Here is a 26,155-nt window from a genome sequence, read left to right as displayed (position 1 = left end):
GGTTTGACTTTGTGTCGAACGAGCGGTTGCTCATGGAGTCCCGAATGAGGCACATTACCTGCATTGTGAGGGAGCGTCAGTTATGGCACTACGGCCATGTGGCACATTTCCCTGAGGGTGATCCGGCTCGCAAGATCCTCATTGTTGGGGACCTGAGTGGCTGGACCAGGCCAAGGGGTCGCCCATGTAACACCTGGCTGCGGCAGATAGAAGGTCATTTTCGGAGGGTGGGAGTGGACCGCGTGTCTGCCTGGGGGGTTGCCAACCGGGATCCTGAGCTGTTTCGTCGTGTGGTGGGTGCAGCAACGCATTGTACCAGTGCATGCTCCCCAACTTACTTGACATGTGGATGTACTTAAGAAATGAATATGAGCAGCTTAAATGTATTAAAGTTCCTCCAGAATCTGCTAGACATCAGTCTTTTTTTTTTCCAGGAGGATCTTTGCAGTTAAAGATCTTACTGAAATCATTTCCATATCAGAGGATGAAAAGGAGTACAATGAGAAATCAAGAAATAAAAAAACTGAGGAGAACAAGGAATACAGACATCCAAAATGAGCGACAGAGCAGTGGAAATGGAGCACCACAAAGATGCGGCAAGAGGGTAGGACCGAAACATCTGAATAAAGGAGCCAGACCCTTTAACCCTGTGAAGTGGGACTCATATCTGCACTCCTCCTCTGCCATGAACTAAGATTCAATCTTTAAAGGAATCAAAAACTCATCCAAAAACTGGAATCACCAGATTATTCAATATAAAACTGTCTATAGGATTTATACAGCTCCTTTAAATGATATTTAATGGTTTTAGGCCCTGATCCAACTTGTAATTTATGCTCTCTTAACTGACATAGCAAGATACTTTTTACCAGCATCTCTAAAATGCACATTCAGCACTGACACTAAGGTTATAATTGAAGGTTGGTTGCTGAAATAAAACTGAAAAAAAAAATTTACATGAGATAAATGTTTGGATAGACGAGACGCCGCATGTTTTCAGGCCAGACCTGAGCTGTAGGTAAAAGAAAATATTTAAGGTAGGGAGGTGGTCCTTGACTCGTTGTAAAGCCCAGTCAGCACAAAGCACATCACGGTACAGATCGATTGATGGATTGATGGCCTAAACAGACTCAGTATTCCAAGTCTATGCTTACACTTCACTTCACACACAACTTGACACTTCAAAAATTTAGGGAGCTTGATGAGGCAAGAAAATGCAGACCCTGCTAGTCAATGAAATACTGAATATTGCTTATAAATTAATGCATGGGGACTATTAATGTTAACAGTTAGTGATCACTTGGCTCAAAACTGGAGAGGGTCTATAAAGGAATATTCTGCCAAAAATGATATTTTTTATATATGTTACTCATGTCATGTAGTTTGTAGATGGCAGAGAAAATGTTAAATCTCATGTTTTTAAACAGAACAGCAATAACAAAGCTGCTGATATAATAGGAGTCTTTAGTAATAATTACTATATATAGCATATACCACTTTTCTAACAACTCAAATCACTTTACATAGACAGAGGGGAGCCACTTCAACCATCACTAATGTGTAGCACCCACCTGGATGATGTGAAGGCAGCCATTTTTGCGCCAGTATGCCCACCACACATTAGTTGTTAGGCGGTGAAGGTGTGAGAAAGAGAGATAGCCAATTAGACACAGGAGATGATTAGGGGTCTATAATGGACAAGGAAGGCTGTGATGAGCAAGAAATAACATACTCTTTACAAAAGATGCCCAGGGACCTTTAATGACCACAAATAAATCAGGATCTTGGTTTTACGTCTCATCCGAACGACAGCACAATATTAACAGCAAAATGTCCTGTCACTGCACTGGGGCATTGGGAGCCACACAAAGACCAAAGGGTAAGCGCCCCCTGCTGGCCACACCAACACCTCTTCAGGAAGCCACCCTAGGTTTTTCATTGGTGGTCTCCCATCCAAGTACAGTACTGGCCAGGCCCAAACAGGCTTACTGTAACTTCTGGTGGATGAACTGTTCTGAAATGCAGATGGTATGGCTGCTGGCAATCAATGCTGGCAGTCAATGCTGTATAACAGCAAACAATATAAGAAACATTCATGAAAGAAATCTCATAATTATATCAGCCAGATGTCAAGCCACACAGCCATGTATGTTCCAAATACATTAATGTTTACTAAAATATTATTAAATATATTATAGTATTGAACATTAGTCATTGAACAACAATGGAACGTGCTCAAAAACAAACAAGTGTTTGAACTGCACGCCCACCTCCAGTCGTTACACTTATATTCTTATCCACAACTGGAGAACTGCAGGATGATTTAGCAGCAGGCTGTGAAACTGCACGACTGAATTGACCTTCTGCTTGAAGCATCTCGGACATGTAGAAGTACCAGGCAGATTCTTTATCTGATAAGGTTTTAATTCATTTTTCTTTCTTTTTCATTCTTTATTTTTACATGTGTCTCAGTGGACATTTTGTTGATATCACATGAAGCGTAATGTTGCCCAACAAATAAGCTGTTACTGGGCTGGACAGCTGACCAATGAATGAGCCAGGGAAGCGGGCCTTCAGTTCAAATGCTTTGTCTTTTTGGAGTGCACTCCATTTTTGGTTATGATAGTGTTTTCCAATATTGGTTTATTTAACAATATTTTAGTAAAAATACACGTGTTTGCCATGCTGTTAGCACACAACTGGTTGACCTGACCTTGTGGAGTATATGACATAAGTAACTGATATTTGTTGGTCACTACAGACCTCAATTATATGCAAAATTCTGCTATGTCCATTCTGCAGGAAAATATGAGATCAAAAATGTTTCTTGCCCATCACTCCAAACTATTAGAAGGAATTAACATACCGTATATTCTTGCATTTTCAGTTCTCCCTCAGATAAGTCGGGGCTTGATTTTACTGTATAATTTTCTGCATTTTACAATGATGGTCGTATACACTCACCTAAAGGATTATTAGGAACACCATACTAATACGGTGTTTGACCCCCTTTCGCCTTCAGAACTGCCTTAATTCTACGTGGCATTGACTCAACAAGGTGCTGAAAGCATTCTTTAGAAATGTTGGCCCATATTGATAGGATAGCATCTTGCAGTTGATGGAGATTTGTGGGATGCACATCCAGGGCACGAAGCTCCCGTTCCACCACATCCCAAAGATGCTCTATTGGGTTGAGATCTGGTGACTGTGGGCGCCATTTTAGTACAGTGAACTCATTGTCATGTTCAAGAAACCAATTTGAAATGATTCGAGCTTTGTGACATGGTGCATTATCCTGCTGGAAGTAGCCATCAGCGGATGGGTACATGATGGTCATGAAGGGATGGACATGGTCAGAAACAATGCTCAGGTAGCCCGTGGCATTTAAACGATGCCCAATTGGTACTAAGGGGCCTAAAGTGTGCCAAGAAAACATCCCCCACACCATTACACCACCACCACCAGCCTGCACAGTGGTAACAAGGCATGATGGATCCATGTTCTCATTCTGTTTACGCCAAATTCTGACTCTACCATTTGAATGTCTCAACAGAAATCGAGACTCATCAGACCAGGCAACATTTTTCCAGTCTTCGACTGTCCAATTTTGGTGAGCTTGTGCAAATTGTAGCCTCTTTTTCTTATTTGTAGTGGAGATGAGTGGTACCCGGTGGGGTCTTCTGCTGTTGTAGCCCATCCGCCTCAAGGTTGTGCGTGTTGTGGCTTCACAAATGGTTTGCTGCATACCTCGGTTGTAACGAGTGGTTATTTCAGTCAAAGTTGCTCTTCTATCAGCTTGATTCAGTCGGCCCATTCTCCTCTGACCTCTAGCATCAACAAGGCATTTTCGCCCACAGGACTGCCGCATACTGGATGTTTTTCCCTTTTCACACCATTCTTTGTAAACCCTAGGAATGGTTGTGCGTGAAAATCCCAGTAACTGAGCAGATTGTGAAATACTCAGACCGGCCCGTCTGGCACCAACAACCATGCCACGCTCAAAATTGCTTAAATCACCTTTCTTTGCCATTCTGACATTCAGTTTGGAGTTCAGGAGATTGTCTTGACCAGGACCTAAATGCATTGAAGCAACTGCCATGTGATTGGTTGATTAGATAATTGCATTAATGAGAAATTGAACAGGTGTTCCTAATAATCCTTTAGGTGAGTGTAAGTCGAATGCGGAAAACTCCCGCTGTTGGTCCGAGATTCCGAGGTGATATGCTAACGCCCACCTGAGAAAGAACCACGGAGCACACTGCCTATTTTTTCTATGTATTGTGCCTACGTGACCACATGGAAATACCAGAACTATTCTGAAGCAACGTTTGCACTGTTTTGTGTTTTTTGTATCTCACACCCTCATACTTCTTTATCGTAAGAGCATCCCTTATCTACGATGGAGCGTTCGATCAGAAGAAAATATGAAGCTGATTTTAAATTAAAAGTCGTTGAAGTGCCAAAAGAAATTGGTAACTGTGCCAGCAATGCTGCCACAAAATTCGATGTGTTTGAGAAACTGGTGCGAGATTGGAGGAGGCAAGAAGATGTAAAAAAAAAAAAAATTAAGTGTTGCATGTTTGAACGGGCGCATAAGGTGGGGTCTGATTTTATGATCAATTTTTCGGGTTTCAAGACCCCGACTTGTACGCGACTATATGCGGTAAGAATATTATCGTTTTTCTATAATGCATTCACATCTTTAAATGTTAAATCCATAATATAACAGCAAAGTTTACTATGAGGGCCTTGTCATCAATTTAAATTAATACAGTAAATAATGACCAAGAGATAAAGTTTAGTCAACAGTTAAAGTCTAGAATGAGGACAATTAACTAGTTCAATAATGGGAAAGTGTCCATTAACGTTAAGAATGCTTGAATATTTAGCTAACATGACACTCTTAAACTAGTTTAGCCAGTCCTAGGTCAGGGGGGATTGAGCCTATCCTGGCAACACTGGTGCTAAGGTGGGAAGCAACTGTGGAAAGGGGGCTACTCCATCGCATGGCCCACTCACACACACACACCCACAGGGGCTAATCCCAAAACACCTTACCCTTCATTTCTTTGGGGATGTGGGAGGAATACTGGAGCACCCTGAAGAAAGGCCATGAAGACATGGGGAGAACGTGCAAACGCCACACAGACAAGGTCCAGAGGTGGGATTCGGTGAGCACTGCTCACTGCACAACATAAAGCCAATTTTATTATCTTTGTTGTTGCATTTGTTCAGATCTGCTTATAAATTTCCAACGTATACTACAATGATCTCAATATTCTATAATTAAAGGCACGGCAGGATGAACTCTGAGGCAGTGGTGACCTTTGCAACCAGGCCATAGTGACCTCAGGCCTACCCCAGCAACAAGCTGATGATTTCTTAATGTTTTTTAAATGCAATTTTAGTACAGACTGAATAAAGAACAAAGAAAATTAAGCGTCTCATGCAGAACAGACTAACCTTCCATCCAATACGTTATCTACTTTAATCTCTTCACTTGGGATTACAGTGCTGACTTTTCAGTGACACCCTGGTCTTAATTATTGACTCATTAAAGTGCGCCTCCATCAACAAGGCTTCATGAGTTTTTTTCTATTTGCACACAAAAATGTCACTCTGCTTATATTAACAACATATGTCTATAAAAACAAGGTCTCCATAAATCATCAAATTATCAGTTGTTACACTAATTTTAAACCAGACTGTGTAAAGATTTAAATACTGTAATGGAGCTGTTGTAGGATAATAAGCTTACATTTACAGAAAATCCCCAAAAAGCCAATACTTCTGTTGACATTGAGGAACACGGCAGTCATAAAAGAAAAATAACCCATCAATACAGTGAAATCACTTTTATAGTTCAGGGTGACAGGGATCTGGAGCATTTCCTGGAGACAATGCCAGTCCATGGTGGGGCACACTTGTCCATCGTGTTATTATGTAAGTAAAAAGGCAAAATGTCACATACTGTGGACAATACTGCATTACTGTACAGCCATGCTGGCACTCCATCCAGAAAAAATGGATACGGACTAACACACCATTTAAAGCACCTTGAGGCAATTTAAAGTCTCTGCTTAGTCTGCAGGATGACGGACTGATGAGATGCAAACTACCGCGAATAAGTGAATAAAGTTGAACTCACTGATAGGCTAATTAACACAGTGGTGTTCTACTAATAACCTGAAACAATTCTCACGTAGTGTGTAACTATTTTGTGAATGTTCTACTAACTGCTAAAAGACTGTCCGTTGTATATAGGCCTCCTCACACTACGCAACCATTCCAACCATTTTCAGTCACAGACTTGCGTTTTATTAATTTAGTGGTATGAGGACAGTTGTGACACGCTACCATAACTGTCAGTCGTGAAGTTTGATGTCCTTCATCATGAAAAAAATTGAATGGGTCTGATTTTGTCTTAAGACATAAGAACTTACAATAAAAAAAGCGCTCACCTCCAAGTGCAACTCATAAAACGTGACCTCGAGGAAAGGGCCGTGCAGACAAGAGATGCTTGTGTATCTGAAGTCTCACGTTTGTCGTACCATAAGAAAATTAACAAAGGAATACAAAACGGCTGAGGTTGTGACTGGACTCACCATACCAGTTGGCCGAGGAGTCCAGGACTGTAACTTTTTATTTGACTTTCGCCTGAAGAAGAGGCCTGAGTTGCCTCGAAAGCTTGCATATTGTAATCTTTTTAGTTAGCCAATAAAAGGGGTCATTTTGCTTGAGTTTTCTTGTACGATTTGAATCTCCACCATTGTCAAGTGGCCACAGATATTGTTAGCTTCCATTTATGTTTAATCAGTTCTACTTTATTCTTTGTATGTTTTAACAAATCTGTGTTTATATGTGTAACAGTTTTGTATTTAGTAATTCATTAAATTCTATACTTGTATTTTAATGCAGAGTTGTTCACCATGCTCTGCTCCTTTACTTAGTGAAGAGCTCTATACAAAAATATGTTGTGTTGTGTTGTACACCTGGTGAGGCAGCGGTGCTGTCAGGCAGAGCGTTACTGGGCGTCAGAACGCAGAGAGCTTGTGATAGTTTGGAACTGTGAACCTGTCCTTACGTGTCTGCCATGCTATCACCCCTGCGATTCCTACTCAAGTAATCTGACATCACCAGGCTGATGAGATCCAGCAACTGCAGTGATCAAGTTTGAAGTCCCCTCTGACTAGAAGTCATATAATGTTCTGCTGGTTTAAAGTGACACTTTACAGGCATCTGTGTTCCTTGTAAAGGCCATCAAATATTCCAGCATTCCATAATTTACAAAGACTAACTACAGGATTTTTGACACTGGTCAATGGAAGAAGACTAGTGTTTAATGTCAAAGTGAACTCTGATCTCTGCAACATGCTCTACATTAACTACAAACATGAAACAAAAAAATAACTGACCCCATAAGTATTCCCTCCTTTCCAGTCAGCATTCAGTAGATGCACCTTTGGTAGCCATGTCAGCCTCAAGTCTGTGTGCTCAGCTTTGCACATCTGGACATTACGGTTTTTCCCCATTCGTCTTTGCCGAACTGCTCAAGTTCTGTCAGGTTGCTCAGATTGTGAGTTAACAGCCTTTTTCCAAGCCCAACCATAAATTGTCCATTAAATTCAGATCTAGACTCTGATGTGGCCACTCCAGGACATTAACATTGTTGTTTTTTACCCATTCTCGTGTAGCCTTTGGCTTTATTTTTGGTGTTGCTGGGCCGCCAGGAAACAAATCGTCTCACAAGGCAAAGGTTTGAGGCAGACTGCATTATGTTTTCCTACAGAATTTTTTTCTGCACTTATGTTCCCCTCTACACTGACAAGCCTCCCAGGGCCTGCTGCAGATAAGCATCACCACAGCATGACACTGCCACTACCACCATACAGTACTTCACCCTGAGGAGGTGAGGTTCTGATAATGTACAGTATGTGGCTTACACCAAGCTTGTGATGGCCAAAAAGCTTAATTTTGGGCTCATCTGATCATAGAACCTTCTACAAGCTGACAGAGTCTCCCATATTCCTTTGGGCAAGCTCAAGCTGAGATGTCAGGTGAATTTTTTTCTCTTTGCCACTCTCCCATGAAGCTGTGAGTGGTGAAGTATTTTGGCAACAGTTGTTGTCTGTACAGTCTCTCGAATCTCAGCCACTGCAACTTGTAACTCCCTCAGAAGTTCACACAGGTCTCTTGGTGGCCTTCCTCACTTGTCTTCTTCTTGCACAATCACTCTGCTTTCGTAGCTGGACTGCACTAGGCAGACTTACGACTATGCCAGACTCTTTCCATTTCCTAATGATTGATTTAACTGGATTCCAAGGGATATGCTGTGACTTGGAGTGTTCCTTTGTCTTCATCGTGTAGCTTAGGCCACCATACTGGCTCACCACAAGCTGGACCTTCCAGATTAGGTGACTTTACGCTACAATCAATTGAAAGCCCAGACGGGTGACCTACATTGGACTAATGCTATGACATCTAAAAACAAGTGGCTGATGATTTAGGTGTGCCTGCGGATGAATACTTACAAACCCATTATTTTGTGTTTTGTACTTGTAATTCATTAAGAGAACTTTTTGATATGTGTTCTTCCTTTTGACGTTAAGGTGTCTTTCTTGGTTGAGGAGTGTGAAAAAGCCAAATTAAATCCACCATGAGTGATGTAATGCTACATAACAGTGAAATGTGGAAACTTCTAAAGGGTGAATACTTTTCACAGGCACTGTATTTTCCACTTGAGTTTTCAACAACTATGAGTGCTCTTTTGTACTCTCACGGAAATAATTTTTGCTGTTCTTCAGAGGAAACGGGGGATCCCAAGAGGCAAAGGAAGGAAGATGCAGAGTGCAGCCAAACAAACAATGATAAAGGCTGAGGAAATGCAAGCAGAAGCTGGACTGGTTATCATAAAGGCTTACCTTCCTGGTGACAGCGGGATCCAGATAACCTTTAAGTTTTTGGATGTAAGTATGTGGAGGATTCTTCACTTGAAACCTTTCCTGTGAATAAAAAAAATGAAAACCATAATTAAATGAGCCTTCTTCATATTATAGATGCTCAAACGTGTACAGAATATTTACATGGCACATCAATAATATTCATTCATTGTTAGTAAGAAGCACAAAACACATGGATCCTGTTCCGCTGTGTGACTCCTTAGCCACCCCTAAAATAATCAGCCTAGGAGTGAAATCTTATTTAAAGGACTAAAATGATAGTCACAATAAAAATAAGCAATAAATTAAAACCTTAATGGTTACTTCAAGATGAAAGAGGAGAGCTATGTTTAAAGCATTGTACAAGTTTTGTATCAGGCTGTGAGGCTTAGCAGTTACAGTGTTAAAAATTAACGCATTGAGGTTCGGGTTTCAAATTCCACATCTTTGGCCCATCTAAGCATCCATCTTGGCTGGCTGAATACAAGCTGCTTCATTCTGTACAATCTGCAGTAGCTGGATAGCTAGCACATGTGGGTTCTTCTGCTAGTAGTGAATTGCAGTAAATCAGACATGTCAAAACCAAAGCCTGGACCAGAATGTATGTAAAATATGAGACATCAGACAGACGAGCTTCTCTTCTGTGTGTGAGGTTCAAAACACATATGTTCCATATTCCTCATCACAACATTCTATGCACTGTACATCCGGAAGAGCATTCACTGGTTGTCGGCTCTCATGTACACACAGAGCCCACCCTTCCCTACAACTAGGAGAAAATCAAACCTGTCTGATCTTGTTGGAGTGTTTTGCGGACTAGTTGGTCTTAACCATTAGGCATGTGATATTAGGCCACTGGCTTCATGGGATCCTGCCACCGAATTGCCAAGAGTATGTAATTGAACACAACTGGAAAAGTCACCTAATGTGACACAGCCTTAACTGAAGTTCCAAATTATACTGAAATAATAAGTAATTCTAACTTTTTACCATATTTCCTCCATTTGTTTAATATTCAAATTAGTTGTCAAATTTTTACTAATTAGTAAATTACCATGTATTTATTAACTGCACCAATAAAGGATTTTTATTTATCCATCCATCCATTATCCAACCCGCTATATCCTAACTACAGGGTGACAGGGGTCTGCTGGAGCCAATCTCAGCCAACACAGTGAGCAAGGCAGGAAACAAACCCGGGCAAGGCACCAGCCCACGGCAGATTTTTATTTATTTATTTTTTTTCTTATTTATTTTAATTATAAAAGATAATATTCCATACAGTCAAGATAAATTTAACAAATCAAAGCAAAATTCGACCCCCACCCAAGAGAAAGAGAAAGGAGCCAGAAACCGAAGCTGGAGGATTTCTTTTGTGTATCTCCACATCTGTCTGGGGACTTTCAAAGTAACAGAAAGACCATCCATGGTTGAGAAGATAGGTTCCGTTGTTGTTACCGTGTACAGAGGTGAGTCTGACCACATCTAGCCAGTACCTTCCAGTCTACTGCATGGCTTCTGCCTCCTATCTTGTGAGTGAAGTTAAGTTCCACATCCCAAGACAATTTTTCATTCACAAGGTCTCATATACTCAGGTCCACTCCACACTTGCCTCTAGCATTCCACCTGACGCTCACCCTTCATCTTGTGAGTGATGAGCTCACATGGCTGCTGCATGAAGCTTTATTAATTAAGCCGAGTTTTAATTAAGCTATTTGGGTCACCTATCCACCAGACACTTGCCAGTGAACATCACTCACATGTCAGGCTGAGGAGATAAGTGAGATTTAAGAGCGACTGTTACTCTTGTTAGAGAGGAGTTGACGTGGTCTGTGCATGTAGTTTTGATGCCCTCTGGAGAAGGGTCTGCAGACTCAGGACCTGCTGGAGAGATTATATCTGACCATCTTGAGTATCTGTAGGAAGAGCTAGGGGAAGCTACTGAGGACAGTGAGGTTTGGTCACAGCAGCTTAGCATGCAACTGTTAACTGCAGTTATAGTACTACTATATCATTAATAAGTACTGACAAATGACTAGCGTAATGCAATGGATGAAATACTGAATTTTTCTCTACATGCACATCAGGCATGCAGTTTAAGATGACACCTATAATATAAAAATGAGTGCCCTACCAGCACCGTCTTCTTAACAGTAATAAATCTTTCATTATTATTTCATAGAGTCTCCTGTGTCTGGGTGGATATCAGACTCCTTCAAAGTTTGTTTTTAATCTGCACATGGCTAATTATGCATGCATAGGGCAAGTGCCTCCTTCTCTTATACTGATGTAGAACTCGAAGATCGACCTGCACATTTGGCGACAAGCTGAGATAACTCATTATTTATGCTGTGTGTGTTTCAGAAAAATAAAATTTGAGAGCCTGTATTATTTACTTATCTGTTCTACAGGTAAGTTTGTCTCATAGAGTCTGCAAAGCATTATGGGCAATTGGGGTAAAATGTTTTAATAAATAGGCCAAATTAAATAATTCGATGAACAAGGGCGAACGCAAATGCAGCCAATTCACTTCGAATAACGCATTTGGCAGAACTAATGAATTTATTGAATGTGTTTAATACAATATACAACTCCATTTTCCAAAAAATGTTGGGATGCTGTGTAGAGTGTAAATTCAAAACTGAATGTAATGATTTGCAAATTATTTAAACTGATCTTGAATTGAAAATAGATCAATGAGAACATATCAAATGTTGAAACATTTTTTAAAAAATATGTTTTCAATTTGAATTTGATGGCAGAAACATGTTTATAAAAACTTGGGACAGGGCATCAAAAAACTGGAAAAGTTGTACATTGCTAAAAAAAAAATGAAAAAAGAAATGAATAAAAACACCTGGCGGAATATCTCACAAGTAATGAGGTCAATTGACATCAGGTCAGTCACATGATTGGGTATAAAAAGAGCATCCTAAAGAGGCAGAGTCTCCTAAAAATAAAAGATGGGGGGAGTTCACCACCCTGTGAAAATGTCTATGTGGATAAACAGTGCAACAATTCAAGAATAACGTTCTGCAGCGTAAAATTGGGAAGAATTTGGGGATTTCATCATCCACGGTACACAAAATTAAAAGATTAAGAGAATACGGAGAAATCTCTATATGCAAGTGAAAACACCAAAAACAAATACTGGATGACCTTGACCCTCATGTGCTCAGGCGAAAGCACACCATTCTGTAGTGGAAATCACTGCGTGGGGTCGGGAACATTTCTGAAAACCATTGTGTGTGAATGTACTTCATCGCTGAATCCACACGTGCAAATTAAAACTCTTACCATGTAAAGATGAAACCAAATATAAACATGATCCAGAAAGACTGCAGACTTCTCTAGGCCCAAACTCATTTAAGATGGATTAAGAAGAAGTGGAAAACTGTCCTGTGATCTAACAAATCCAAATCTGAAACTCTTTATGTAAATCATGGACATCTTTGGTATCCCATGGGAATCCCTGATGCACTGCTCTGGTTATCACCTCCATCATTATCATTACCACGAAAAACAACTTGGAAAGGATCTCTAGACTAAATAGGAGAGGGATCACCTGGCTTGTTATCAGCACACAGTTCAAAAGTCAGCATCCATGATGATATGGAGGTGCATTAGTGCACGTGGCATGGGTAGCTTGCACATCTGGGAAGGCACCATTATTGCTGAACGATATATACAGGTTTTGGAGCAACATATGCTGTCATCCAGATGATGTCTTTTTCAGGGAAGGTCTTGCCTCTTTCAGCAAGATGATGCCAAACCGTATTCTGCACGTATTACAACAGCATGGCTCCATAGTAAGGGAGTCCTGCAGTCCAGAACTCTCACTCGCTGGAAACATTTGGTGCATTATGAAATGTAAAATAGCAGACCCTGAACTGTTGAGCAGCTGGAATCCTACATTAGACAAGAATGGGACAACATTTCACTTTCAGAACTACAGCAGCTGGTCACCTCAGCCCCCAAACGTTTACAGAGGTAATGCAACACCGAGGTAAACATGACAACCTTCCTGCAATGTGTTGCTGGTATCAAATTCAAAATGAGCGTACATTTAAAAAAAAAAAAAAAATTGCTCAGTTTCAACATCTGATAGGATGTCTTTGTGCTGCCTGCAGTTAAAAACTGAGTTTATATGATTGGCAAATCATTGCATTTACATTTTACACAGTGTCTCAACTTTTTTGAAAACAGGGTTGTACTATAAATGGAGCACTTTATTCATTGTCTGTTGTTAGTCTGTAGAAGTACATTGTACTGTGAAGACAAGAAAATAAACTTAAAATGACATTAATACATTTTAATAAAACCAATGCATGCTGATTTTTTCATTTTTGATGTTTTGCTAGGCAGGTGGTTATAAGGTAAGTCAAAAAGTGTCTGCAATAATTTATATAAAAATAAATTTAAAAAAAAAAACACACCTTAGGGCCGATTTAGGGCTCATTTATACTTCACGCTCAGAGCGCGTACGCGTCCGCATCATGGCTGCCACGCGTTCCCAGCGTTCATTTCACGCGTCCTCTGAGCAGGTCCTCAGAAATTAACGCGACGCGTGTGCGAGTTGCAGTACCAGCAAAAAGTCGGGGGGCGCAGTGTGCTAAAAGTCGGAACATGACGTCAGAGTCTCTGTTTACTATCTACATGTGACAGCAAGCCTCTATGGAGATCCTTCGGGGATCGATGTGCACACTTTGCTGTTTGATGAATGGTTCAAAGTGTTGAAGCAAAATGCCGACATACAGATACACTAGTGGTGCTTTTATATTCAAGCGTCGCATATTCCCGATCGTAATGACATGATACATTTTAAAAGTCTCACATACTATCTTTTGTGCTGTCTATTTTTTTATTTTTTTACTTTACCTGCTGTCAGGTCCAAGAAGCTCGTAGCGATTAAAAACTGGGATGACGTTTACGATGGTCTGCTTTAATAATAAAGTAAACTACGAGGTTAAAGTGGACATTTCGAGATTAAAGCCGAAATTTCCACTTTAATCACAAAATACACGTTTTCACCGTGTCCTTTATTTTTTTCTCAATGGCTCAAATACAGCGTTATACATTATGTTGCCGATGTGAAGTTGCAAAAAAAAAAAAAAATAGACGGCACTGAGACTTTTAAAATGTATCGTGTCATTACGATCGGGAATATGCGACGCTTAAATATAAAAGCACCACGAATGCATTTGTATGTCGGCATTTTGCTTCACCACATCGAAGCATCCATCCCGTAGGATTGGCATAGAGGCTTTCTGTCACATGTAGATAGTTCCCGAATGTAATGACACGATACATTTTAAAAGTCTCACATACCATCTTTTGTGTCGTCTTTTTATTTTTTTTTTTGCAACTTAACAACAGCAACATAATGTATAGCGTTATATTTGAGCCACTGAGAAAAAAATAAAGGACACGGTGAAAACGTGTATTTTGTGATTAAAGTGGAAATTTCGTCTTTAATCTCGAATTGTTCACTTTAACCTCGTAGTTTACTTTATCATTAAAGCAGACCGTCGTAAACGTCATCCCAGTTTTTAATCGCTACGAACTTCTTGGACCTGACAGCTGCGGCAAGCAGCAATAGATCACCACACAGAACAAATTAAATGTATGATATTCCAACTCTCTGCACATTTAGAATCCTTAGATTTATACTTGATACCACTTTCATGATGAAATGCATTAAAGTGTGTATGTTACATTTTACATATAATTTCATTTAAATAATGAATACTGTTAATAATTACACACATAGGGGTGACACGGTGGCGGAGCAATAGCACTGCTGTCTCGCAGGGAGTTACGTTGCTGGTATTTCTTGCCTGTATTCCACACTGTGCTCCAGTTTCCTTCCAAAGATAAGCAGATTTGGGGATTTGGTGCCGCTAAAATGACGCTAGTGTATGTGTGTGCTTGTATTCATCTTGCGATGAGCTGAGGCCTCGTCAAGGGACTGTTTCTTACTCGTGCCCAATGCTTGTTGGAATGGACACATCCCTGGATTGATGGATTTAATCAATAAACATCCTTTTCACAGATATTGCGGTAAGGTGTTATCGGAATTTAATAGGTGTTTTAGGCAATTCACAACACAGAGAAGTCAAACATGTTCTCACCGTGATAATATCTCACACTGCCACCTGGTGGACTCCTCCAGATTTACGTAAAGTACGCGCGCAAATATAAACACTTCAACGCTTGCGTAGCAGGAGCGTCCGCTGCAGCATGCGTCGCGTGAAGTATAAATCCAGCCTTATACTTCACGCTCAGAACACGTACGCGCCCGTATCATGGCTGCCATACGTTCCCAGCATTCATTTCACGCGTCCTCTGAGCAGGTCCTCAGAAATTAACGCGACGCGTGTGTGAGTTGCAGTACCAGCAAAAAGTCGGAGGGCGCAGTGTGCTAAAAGTCGGAACGTGACGTCAGAGTCTCTGTTTACTATCTACATGTGACAGCAAGCCTCTATGGAGATCCTTCGGGGATCGATGTGCGCGCTTTGCTGTTTGATGAGTGGTTGAAAGTGGTGAAGCAAAATGCCGACATACAGATGCATTCGTGGTGCTTTTATATTCAAGCATCGCATATTCCCGATCGTAATGACACGATACATTTTAAAAGTCTCACATACCATCTTTTGTGCCGCCTTTTTTATTTTTTTATTTTTGCAACTTAACAACAGCAGCATAATGTATAGCGCTGTATTTCAGCCACTGAGAAAAAAATAAAGGACACGGTGAAATCGTGTATTTTGTGATTAAAGTGGAAATTTCGGCTTTAATCTCGAATTGTCCACTTTAACCTCGTAGTTTACTTTATCAATAAAGCAGACCGTCGTAAACGTCATCCCAGTTTTTAATCGCTACGAGCTTCTTGGACCTGACAGCAGCGGCAAGCAGCAATAGATTGCCACACAGAACAAATTAAATGTATGATATTCCAACTCTCTGCACATTTAGAATCTTTAGATTTATACTTGATATCACTTTCATGATGAAAGGCATTAAAGTGTGTATGTTACATTTTACATATAATTTCATTTAAATAATGAATACTGTTAATAATTACACACATGGAGGTGTCACGGTGGTGGAGCGATAGCACTGCTGTCTCGCAGGGAGTTATGTTGCTGGTATTTCCTGCTTGTATTCCACACTGTGCTCCGGTTTTCTTCCAAAGATATGCAGATTTGGGGATTTGGTGCCGCTAAAATGACGCTAGTGTATGTGTGTGCTTGTATTCACCTGGCGATGAGCTGAGGTCTCGTCAAGGGACTGTTTCTCACTCGTGCCCAATGCTTCCTGGAATGGACACATCCCTGGATTGATGGATTTAATCAATAAACATCCTTTTCAGAGATGTTGCGGTAAGGTGTCATCAGAATTTAATGAGTGTTCTAGGCAATTCACAACACAGAGAAGCCAAACGTTCTCACCACGATAATATCTCGCACTGCCACCTGGTGGATTCCTCCAGATTTACGCAAAGTACGCGCGCAAGTATAAATACTACACCGCTTGCGTAGCAGGAGCGTCCGCTGCAGCATGCGTCGTGTCAAGTATACCGGCCTTATACTTGAGCAGCATTTTTTTACTTGGGCCCCAAGGCTATTAGTCCAACAGAACCAGGTCACGGCCCACACGGAATTGTCAGCCATAGTGGACACTGCTAGTCAACCTGATTGTTCATCATTTGTGACTTTTACGTGGTGCTGTGGGACCCATGCCCAGCCGGGACGCCCCTTTGAGCAGCCATGGGATGCACACTACATTCCCCGGAACATTTAGTGGCAGCCCCCCTGGGTTGCATTGGGGCTAATACATTGGAACACCGGAGCTCATCCCTGTTGGGCTCCATGGCCACTGCCAGGGGGAGCTGCAAGGCTTCCTGAGCCCAAGTGAGTGTCAACGCAGTCAGATGCGGAAGTGCAGTCTAATCTAGGTTAATTGCCACCTGGAGCACTTCTGGGTGAACTATAAAGAGAGCCTGCGGACATTACTCAGGGAGCCAGAGTCAGGAGGAGGAGGACAAAGCTGCCTGGGAGGAGTAGTGGAGGAAGAAGAGTGTGGTTTGAGGTGATTTACTTTGTGTGTTGTTTTGGGATTGTGTTGGGCCTGTGGGACATGGGGAAGACGTGCCACACGGCTGAAGAAAAATAAAAGTGCTTTTTGTTTATTTTACACATGCCTCCGTTGTCAGTCTGTGTTGGGTCAACGCCTATGTAGCGCCTTTGCCACAGTGGGTATTCTTGAACTTGTCAATCTACTTAAAGAACCGTCACTGCCTTACTGTGCTGAACGTCAATGAGGGATGTGAGCTATGCTGAAAACACGTATTTAATTGAAAGACACTCACGAAGTTTGCATTATTTACCCTATCAATGTCAAGAGGTAGGATGAATGATAATACAAGATTGCTTACTCAAGATATGTAGTGTGCATCGAATGCCGTATGCTTTAAGATTCAGCACAAGCAGAAAGAAAAGTTTATTACAGTAAATAGGAAAGCCATCCAAAACTGTGAATGTGGTCATTTATTTTCAACACTGAAACTGGCAGAGTAATGCGTCTGCTGGTTTTGGCTGAAGCTGAGCTCCCTACTAACTAAATAATTATCTAAATTAAAATAACAGCAGGAGTCAGACTTTAATATTCTTTGAACAAATTATCCAACCATGTGGCAACGCCTGACAACTAACCGTTGGCTTTGGAGGAGCACAGCGGGCCTTCTACTAATCTGCACATTTATCAAAATGTAAATAAATGTTAAGGAAAATTTGTGATAGTTTGTCATGCTGGCATGGGATCTTTGATTTTTTTTTTAATATCAGAACAAAAACACTGTCATACAAGAGATGAGTAAACCAAAAACTCCCAGAAACTTCAGGGTAGTCCTCTCTCAAGTCCACCTTGCAAAGGACTCCATGTCACAAAAGTGTGAGCACCTCAGTCCTGCATGAAAGATGAACAGATGAGAGGCCAGCCATCATCCTTTAATATTTTGTAGGAACATGCTGGTAAATCTAATCTCTTAGTCATGTCCATCTCTCTCATTCTCGTATCCCAAATACTGTATGTGAATCTCTGTACTCTTTTCAGCTCTCAACATTTATATTCCAATCTGTTTGTTTCTTCTTGTTCACCAATCTTCATCCATTTTGCCTTGGCTATGCTTATATTAATAAAGTATCTATCTATCTATCTATCTAATCCCATTTTCTTTGATTCCAATCCAAATCCTATCAACAGCTCCACTAACTAGTGCCGTTATACTCACTGTCAGAATTGCAATATCATGCGCATGTTCAAGATCTCTGACCAGTTGCCTGTCGATATCTAGTCCATTGCTATTTTATCATCCTCCCTCAGTACATAGTCCAACGCTAAGCTGAAGAAAAATGGTGTCAGAATATGTCCTTGTCTCAAGACTCCAAACCACTGAGACCTCTCTTTTTCAATTCTCACACTTGCTTTTGTGTTCTCGTAACATTTCATTGACATCTTAACAATTTTCCCAGTTACACCACATCTTCTCATTATCACCCATAGTCCTTCACTCCATAACAAATTGTAAGCGTTTTTACAATCTATGAGGCACACATAAAGCTTTTGCATGAACTCCACTGACTTCTCTATAATCTGACGCACCGTGAATACTTGATCTTGACATCCACAGCCTGGTCTGTATCCACACTGGCTTCCACACACAACTTGGTTTACCTTTGCAAATATTCGATTCAGAATCACTGTAGTGATCGCTTTTCCCCGTCACATGTAAGCAGACTTATGCCTCTTGCATTACTACGTTCTTTGCGACATCCTTTCTAGTGCAGTGGTACAATTACCATTTTTCATCCCTTTACAATGACCTCACCACTCTGCACATCCATTCAGCTTCCTTCTTTCCTCCATACTTATGATATTCTGTGTATATCTTTGTCCTGCACATCCTGAATCAGTGATGCGGCATTTAGGCTGGGCAAAACTACCGTTATTTTGTGTTATTACATGTAATTGAACCCCTAATCATGACGAAACCTTTGAAAGTTCAGAAACTCTCTATATTAAGTTGGTTTACCTATGAAACTTCCTGAGCATCCACTCAGCTGTTTTGGTTTTTGATGTGTTGACCCTGCCATTATGACTACCCAATGAAATTCTTGAAACTCTACAAAGCCTAAACAATAATGTAAATGCAACATTTTGTGGAAGCAGACGGTCACTATTGAGTGATGTGTGATTCTTGTGTTGGTCCTCCTATCACACCACACCCACCCCCTGTTGTCATTTCCATTGAATCACTGACATGGAATGTGGCCTTCACTGTAAGTATGACAAAGCCTAAACAATATGGCCAATTCACAATCATTGGCTGAATTGTTTTGCAGTTTTAATACAATACAATTTATTTTTGTACAGCCCAAAATCACACAGGAAGTGCTGCAATGGGCTTTAACAGGCCCTGCCTCTTGACAGCCCCCCAGCCTTGACTCTCTAGGAAGACAAGGAAAAACTCCCAAAAAACCCTGTAGGGAAAATGGAAGAAACCTCGGAAAAGGCAGTTCAAAGAGAGACCCCTTTCCAGGTAGGCTGGGCATGCAGTGGGTGTCAAAAGAAGGGGGTCAATACAATACATTACACAGAACAGAACAAATCCTCAATACAGCATAAAAATAAAAATTTTAGAAGTACGGAGCAGAATTTAACAGTAAATGATATCATATAATAAGATTTGGATATTTTTAGAGTCCTGGAGACCTCATCCATCAAGCTGCCAACCCCCATTTGGCCATTCCACGGCTAAAAACAGTGCTGGGCCAGCCAATCCGATGAAAGGACCCCTCTTTCCCATGATTCCTGCGATCCTCCATCAGGGATGACTTTACCATAGGCAGGCAAAACAACTTGGCAGGTGGGCCGTGGCACCAATGTGGTTTTGGTTTTGAGCAAAATGCTTTTTCTCGGTGGAAATTTTGAAAGGCCTCAAAGTATACATTTCAAGTCGTACCAACAGTAATAAGCATTTACAATTTCATGGGCTCGACTATCTCAGAGTGATTCATTCTTTCCTTCCTGTTACAGCCACCTCCCTGATGAAATTTCTGAAACGCCATGTAGGTGGAATTTTTAGTTGGTATACATGGACAATTTCATCTAGAGTGACAATTTTTTAAGTTGTCCCCCACTACAACCACCCCTTCTTCACTGAAATTTTTGAAACACCACATATATTATTTAAAGCTGCACCAATGACAACCTACATGCAAAATTTTTTGAAAACTGGTTCAGCCATCAAAGGAGCAAACAGACGAGATGCCAGTTGAGGGTTGAAATGAAATCCATTATATCTCTCTATTATAAAGAAAAATCTTGGAAGGAGACGAGACGTAATTTTCTCAGAGAGACCCTTTCATGTCGCACGAGACGAGACGCTGTGTCAAGAGATTTAACCACGCCCGGGGCTGGAAATAAAAGACAAAGAGTAGATGGCAAAGTAGAATGTCGTAAATAATTCAGGGAATAGTAGTGTTTCTTCCCAATAAAGAGGCGTGTCCGCAGGAATGAAAAGATTTGTTGTTTGGGGAAAGTAAAATCCACATAACAGTCACGCTTGGGTCACAGAGTTGCACAATTACACAGGAGATTTTAGAGATAGAAACGTTATTCAAACACTTCAAACAAACATAAGTCTGTTCAGGAGTGAATCAAGCTCCGTGTGTAATCGGAAGGGGGCAGTTCCGTCTCAATTAAAAGAATAAAAAATCTTCCTCTTCATAGAAGCGCGCCTTGGGAGCGGGACCCCCAACAGGAGCAGAAGGTGTCTCAGGAGGAAGAGAGACAAAGCAGTGAGACAAAAGGACAGCTGCTGTACAGGCTTTTAAATGTTCGAAGCGCCGCGCAAGATAGAGATCACATGGCACAGCAGCAGTAAGCCAGCAGCTGATCGAGCAAAGAGGAGGTTAAAAAAAAACTGCATTTGATTCCCATTGTATCACCGTTTGAGAGGGAGTTTCGGAGGACCGACTGCATCTCCTTGGGGTGCATTCAGCCCCCATCTTCACAACACGAGCAGCAGAACTGAAAAGTGGCTGTCACGTAGCGCTGGCCGGGTGGTGTTTTTGCCGAGCGAAGTGAGCAGGCGGCAAAGCCCCCTAGTAAAACCAAAAAATTCAAAAAACAAACAGAAGGTATTACGGTTTTATTTATTTCAATTTTTCTCTGCTTCTTCTCCTGTTCTGTTGTTTCCTGTATTTAGACCTGACAATAGTGGTTGGGCTATTGGTTCGTTAAGTTGGGATATTAAACAGAGATAATGTCGATGGCTATAATGTCATTGCAGCACTTCTACAGAGTTGGCCTGGTACACCTTTACTGTCAACTGTAGCACCGCATGTTTGGAGCACAAATTTCAAGTACCAGCAGGTCGTATGTGGTGTGTCAGCAAAATCCAATCTTGCAATGGTCATTCAGCTTATGAGAGGACAGTCTTGTTTTGAACAAATTAGTGACGAGAATTTTTGTGAACACTACTTGGGAAGGAAGGCGGTAAATGATGATCATGTTATTTCAGAATTCATATTACTACAGGGTGTGAAATCAGTGTGTCTAACTGCTTTTGTCTTTTATCACTGAATGCAAAACTTTTATCATCTATTCTGTTTTCTACAATTGTCAGCTCTTCATGTAAAACACGCCAATCTCAACATGAATTACTGTTGTGTAAATTATATAGTATGTGCTATCCACTCAGCTAACAATAAAATTATATGACTGTGTCCTATAAATACAAATAAACATTGCCGTTTGGTTGAATAACACGTTAAGTCAACGTGTCTGCAGATTGCTTCTGGCTGGTGGTAGAGTTTGTTTGAGGAGAGCCCTATGTCGAGTCAGGTCCAGGGGTCTGTGGATTTGGGATCCGTCCCTGCCCTTTGTGTGTCACAGTTAAGAGAACAGCTTTAGTCCTAGGATGCACTTTTTAGCTCTCACCTGCACATTTTCAAGTGCCATTATGTCTTTTTTGTACCATGGTGACCAGAACTGTACATGTGCAGAATAAAGACACTGGCCTGTCCATTTATGCTTAAATAATTCGTTACATTCCACCTGTTGGCAGCTCTGTTTCAGAGGAAAACAGGCAGGTGTGGCGAATGGCGGTGACCAACATTAGCAAACAATGATTTAAGAGAACTAAAAGTCAGATTAAATGAGATATTATGTTCAAGTCACAGACCTGCATTTGCTGCTACCAAATCAAACTACTGATGTCGTAAGAAGCACAGCTATAATACACAGGAAAAGAAGTTAAACCAATTCTTTTTTCCTGACATTTTATAAGAACTCATTTGCTTACTACAGAAACCATGAATGCTTTAAAAGATTTACCTGGTCACATATCAGTTCCCATTTCTTTTCATTATCATACTGGCGTAGCAGTCGTGCCTTATCTGGAGGAAGGTTCATAGAATTCTGTATGGGAAAAAAGAGAACAAACACAAATTTAGTTCATTCAAATATTGGGTTCAGTCAATGGCCCAGGTTCAAATCCCAGGCTCTGTCATTGTACAGGTGGAGTTTAATTTAAGAGCTGAGCATATCATACTTATAAATAAAGTCTGAGCTAGTTTTTTATTTGTTACGACAGTACAGCTGGCAACATGTTGTTAAAATTTTTTTTATAAAAGCAACTCTCCTATTGAAGAAAAAAAAACAATAAAGAACAATTAAAACACAGATATTCCCCCACCACAAAAACACACGACTCTAAACAGGCAGGCTACGAGTGAGTGTGGGCGACTGAAACTGTGACCTGAAATGGACGCCACAGGTGCTTCCTTCTTTTGGCCTGACGCTGCTGGGATAGGCTCTGGCCTCTGCAGCGCACTAAATGGATTAAGCAGGTTTGGAAAATGCCTGGACAGAGAGATACACCTGGAGCAAAGAAACACTACAACAATGACCACAACAACAGGCCATTTAGCCCAACAGCATCAATTTCTACTCATCTAACTCTCACAAAATAACTTGAAGTCAGATTTCGAAAGTCTCCAAAATACAACAGTCCACCATTCTACTTGGTAACTTATTCCACATTTCTGGGATTTTACTTTTGTATAAAAAGATTGTAATGTTTGTTTTAATTTTACAATTAACCAGTTTCCAGAAGAATAAAGAAAATGAGGGCTGCCACGCTGAGTAACTTGCTCTCCATACAACAAAAAAGAGCGACTTTAATACTTTTTATTTTGCTTACTCACACCTAAATCATTACTGTGTCTCCCACCAACAAGTATTATAGGCTTACAGTTGTTTGTATGGAAAAAGACATGCAGGCTACGATTATTACTATAGCTTTATTAACTCAATAGTTCTATTAACTTTATTAACTCAAAAGAATGTCACAATGGCACAGCGCACGTATGTAGTCTCATTACTGCTCAAATTGCCTGCCTTGCATACGCACAACTGTAAACCTACTTTTGCCCACCCCTGTATATAAATTATACTTGTAGGTGGGCTAACACAGCTTCTAATACCAGTGTAGCCTAATGAAGCACTGGAGAACCTGGAAGAGGATAAACCACTTTTGGGTTTGATACTTAAATGACACATCGGGTTCCTGTTTGGACTCTAAAGAGTGATGGCTGTTAATGGAGGTATATAAAGAAAAATACAATCTGACTGATTAAACCAAAGTAAAACTGTAGAGAACAATAATAAAATAACACTTCAGATTATAATAGTACCTTAGAGGTTAGACAGAGAGGACCCAGAGACAGTATAATAGATATTTTTTTAATTTTAAACAGACCTTTATTAACAATTATAACATAATTGTAGTCAAATTAACAGCCAAAATTCACCAACATTTAATAACAAAGTTTTCCTACTTATACTTTAGTACTAAACATTCGTTTTCCATGGAACATAAAACATTTACAGCCCAGATTTCTCAAAATATATTTAATTGATTAATTAGTCTAAAATATGCAAAGTCAATTTTCAATCTCCTTTGAAGGAGGAATAAACATTAATAGAGTGTCAGTGGTTTTCAGATCTTTATCTCTATTTCTTCTTGTTTTTAAAGTCGCCATATTGGCCTGGCAGTATGATAGATAGATAGATAGATAGATAGATAGATAGATAGATAGATAGATAGATAGATAGATAGATAGATAGACAGATATGAAAGGTACTATATAATAGATAGATAGAGATAGATAGATACATAGATAGATAGATAGATAGATAGATAGATAGATAGATGTGAAAGGTACTATATAATAGATAGATAGATAGATAGATAGATAGATAGATAGATAGATAGATAGATAGATAGATAGATAGATAGATAGATGTGAAAGGTACTATATAATAGATAGATAGATAGATAGATAGATAGATAGATAGATAGATAGATAGATAGATAGATAGATGTGAAAGGTACTATATAATAGATAGATAGATAGATAGATAGATAGATAGATAGATAGATAGATAGATAGATAGATAGATAGATATGAAAGGCACTATATAATAGATAGATAGATAGATGTGAAAGGCACTATATAATAGATACATAGATAGATAGATAGATAGATAGATAGATAGATAGATAGATAGATAGATAGATGAAAGGTACTATATAATAGATAGATAGATAGATAGATAGATAGATTAGATAGATAGATAGATAGATAGATGTGAAAGGTACTATATAATAGATAGATAGATAGATAGATAGATAGATAGATAGATAGATAGATAGATAGATAGATAGATAGATATGAAAGGTACTATATAATAGACAGACAGATAGATAGATAGATAGATAGATAGATAGATATGAAAGGCACTATATAATAGATAGATAGATAGATAGATAGATAGATAGATAGATAGATAGATAATATGAAAGGTACTATATAATAGACAGACAGAGCAGTAGTAGTATTGTTGTTACTCATGTTACTCAACAGTGAAATTCTAACTTCAATATCTTAAGAATATGTTCCCCCACATTGCCAAGTGAATCAAGTGAAAAGGTTAACTTGTATTTGAGTTTGAAGTGACTTGCCTTCATGTCATTGGATTGGTGTTAACGCCACCTGAAAACCAGTGCACAGCTGCCCTGTGCATTCACCGTTTGTAAGATGAACAGAGAGAGTTGGCTGCAATGTTAACCATCAATTCAGCCCTTTGTTGATCATTCTGACACCAACGTAACCAGCCTATCCTCGAAATTCGTAAGTTTGTATACACAACACCACGCATGCGTCACTGTATAGTTACAAAAAATTCCACGTAAAGCAAAAAACCAACACATGTAAGCTGTAGGTGAGGGCATGCCTCCATGTCTGACATCATTTTGGCCACGTGGTCCTCACACCCAGCGCAGACGCGTTAAGTATAAACCAGTGTGGCCACTAGAGGGCGCTCCTGCTGCGCAAACCCGACACAGACAGACGCAGGACACGAGTTCAGCATGCACACTTTTATTTTTCCTTTTTACTCATGGGAAACACCGTCCCCCATTTCCCACCTGTACAACACAGCACCAACACACTGTACACAGCACATCTTTTCTTTCCTCTCTTTCTCTTCCTCTCTTTTCATCCTTTCATCCTTCCTCCTGACTCTAGCACTCTAGCTTCCTTTATAGGGTACCCAGAAGTGCTCCAGGTGCTTAATGACCTTCTTCCGGAAGCACTTCCAGGTGTGGCACTGCAACCAAGGTCTCAGCAATTCTCCAGGCGCCCCTTGGCAGCAGCCACATACCCCAGCAGAGTTGAGCTTCCATGCTCCAAACCCGTGGCACTGCTGCAAGCCAGGGGGTCAGCCCTATAGCATTCCAGGGGAGGCAATGTCCTTGCCGCCAGGTTTTCCAGTATAGAGGCTTCCTGTCACACAAGGCACAAGTGTCTTTACATGACTTGGGCACTAATGAGGCCAGGAAACACAAAATTATTAATCACTAAAAATATTAAATACAGTCCAAATAGAGCAGCACCGGTCTAAGTTGAGCACCTGTAGTTTAGAGCGTGTAGAGTGTTTTCAAGGCACTATATCAATAAAGCTAAATTCACTGGATGTGCTATTCTATCCAGCTATTTTTTTGTGCTCAGCACCTTAAAGTGTTCATGCAGATTAAACAAAGATATGTTAAGATAATGAATGGAAGGCAGTGCATTAGTAAGGAG

The 26,155-nt window shown here is 40.3% G+C and overlaps 1 protein-coding gene across 7 annotated transcripts in view; it reads right to left on the bottom strand.

Moving 5' to 3' along the window:
• Positions 1–26,155, bottom strand: part of fmnl2a (formin-like 2a) — a 356,613-nt gene that overhangs the window by 141,498 nt on the left and 188,960 nt on the right. For all 7 annotated transcript variants that reach the window (XM_039757419.1, XM_039757422.1, XM_039757426.1 and 4 more), the window contains exons 2-3: positions 22,341–22,424; positions 8,922–9,002 (exon numbers count right to left, since the gene is read on the bottom strand). In XM_039757419.1, coding sequence (XP_039613353.1) covers positions 8,922–9,002; positions 22,341–22,424 — 165 coding nt within the window. The remainder of the gene's footprint in view (positions 1–8,921; positions 9,003–22,340; positions 22,425–26,155) is intronic.

Source organism: Polypterus senegalus, chromosome 6 (assembly GCF_016835505.1).
Source record: "Polypterus senegalus isolate Bchr_013 chromosome 6, ASM1683550v1, whole genome shotgun sequence".
NCBI lineage: Eukaryota > Metazoa > Chordata > Cladistia > Polypteriformes > Polypteridae > Polypterus > Polypterus senegalus.
This window is presented reverse-complemented; position numbering and strand designations above follow the sequence as displayed.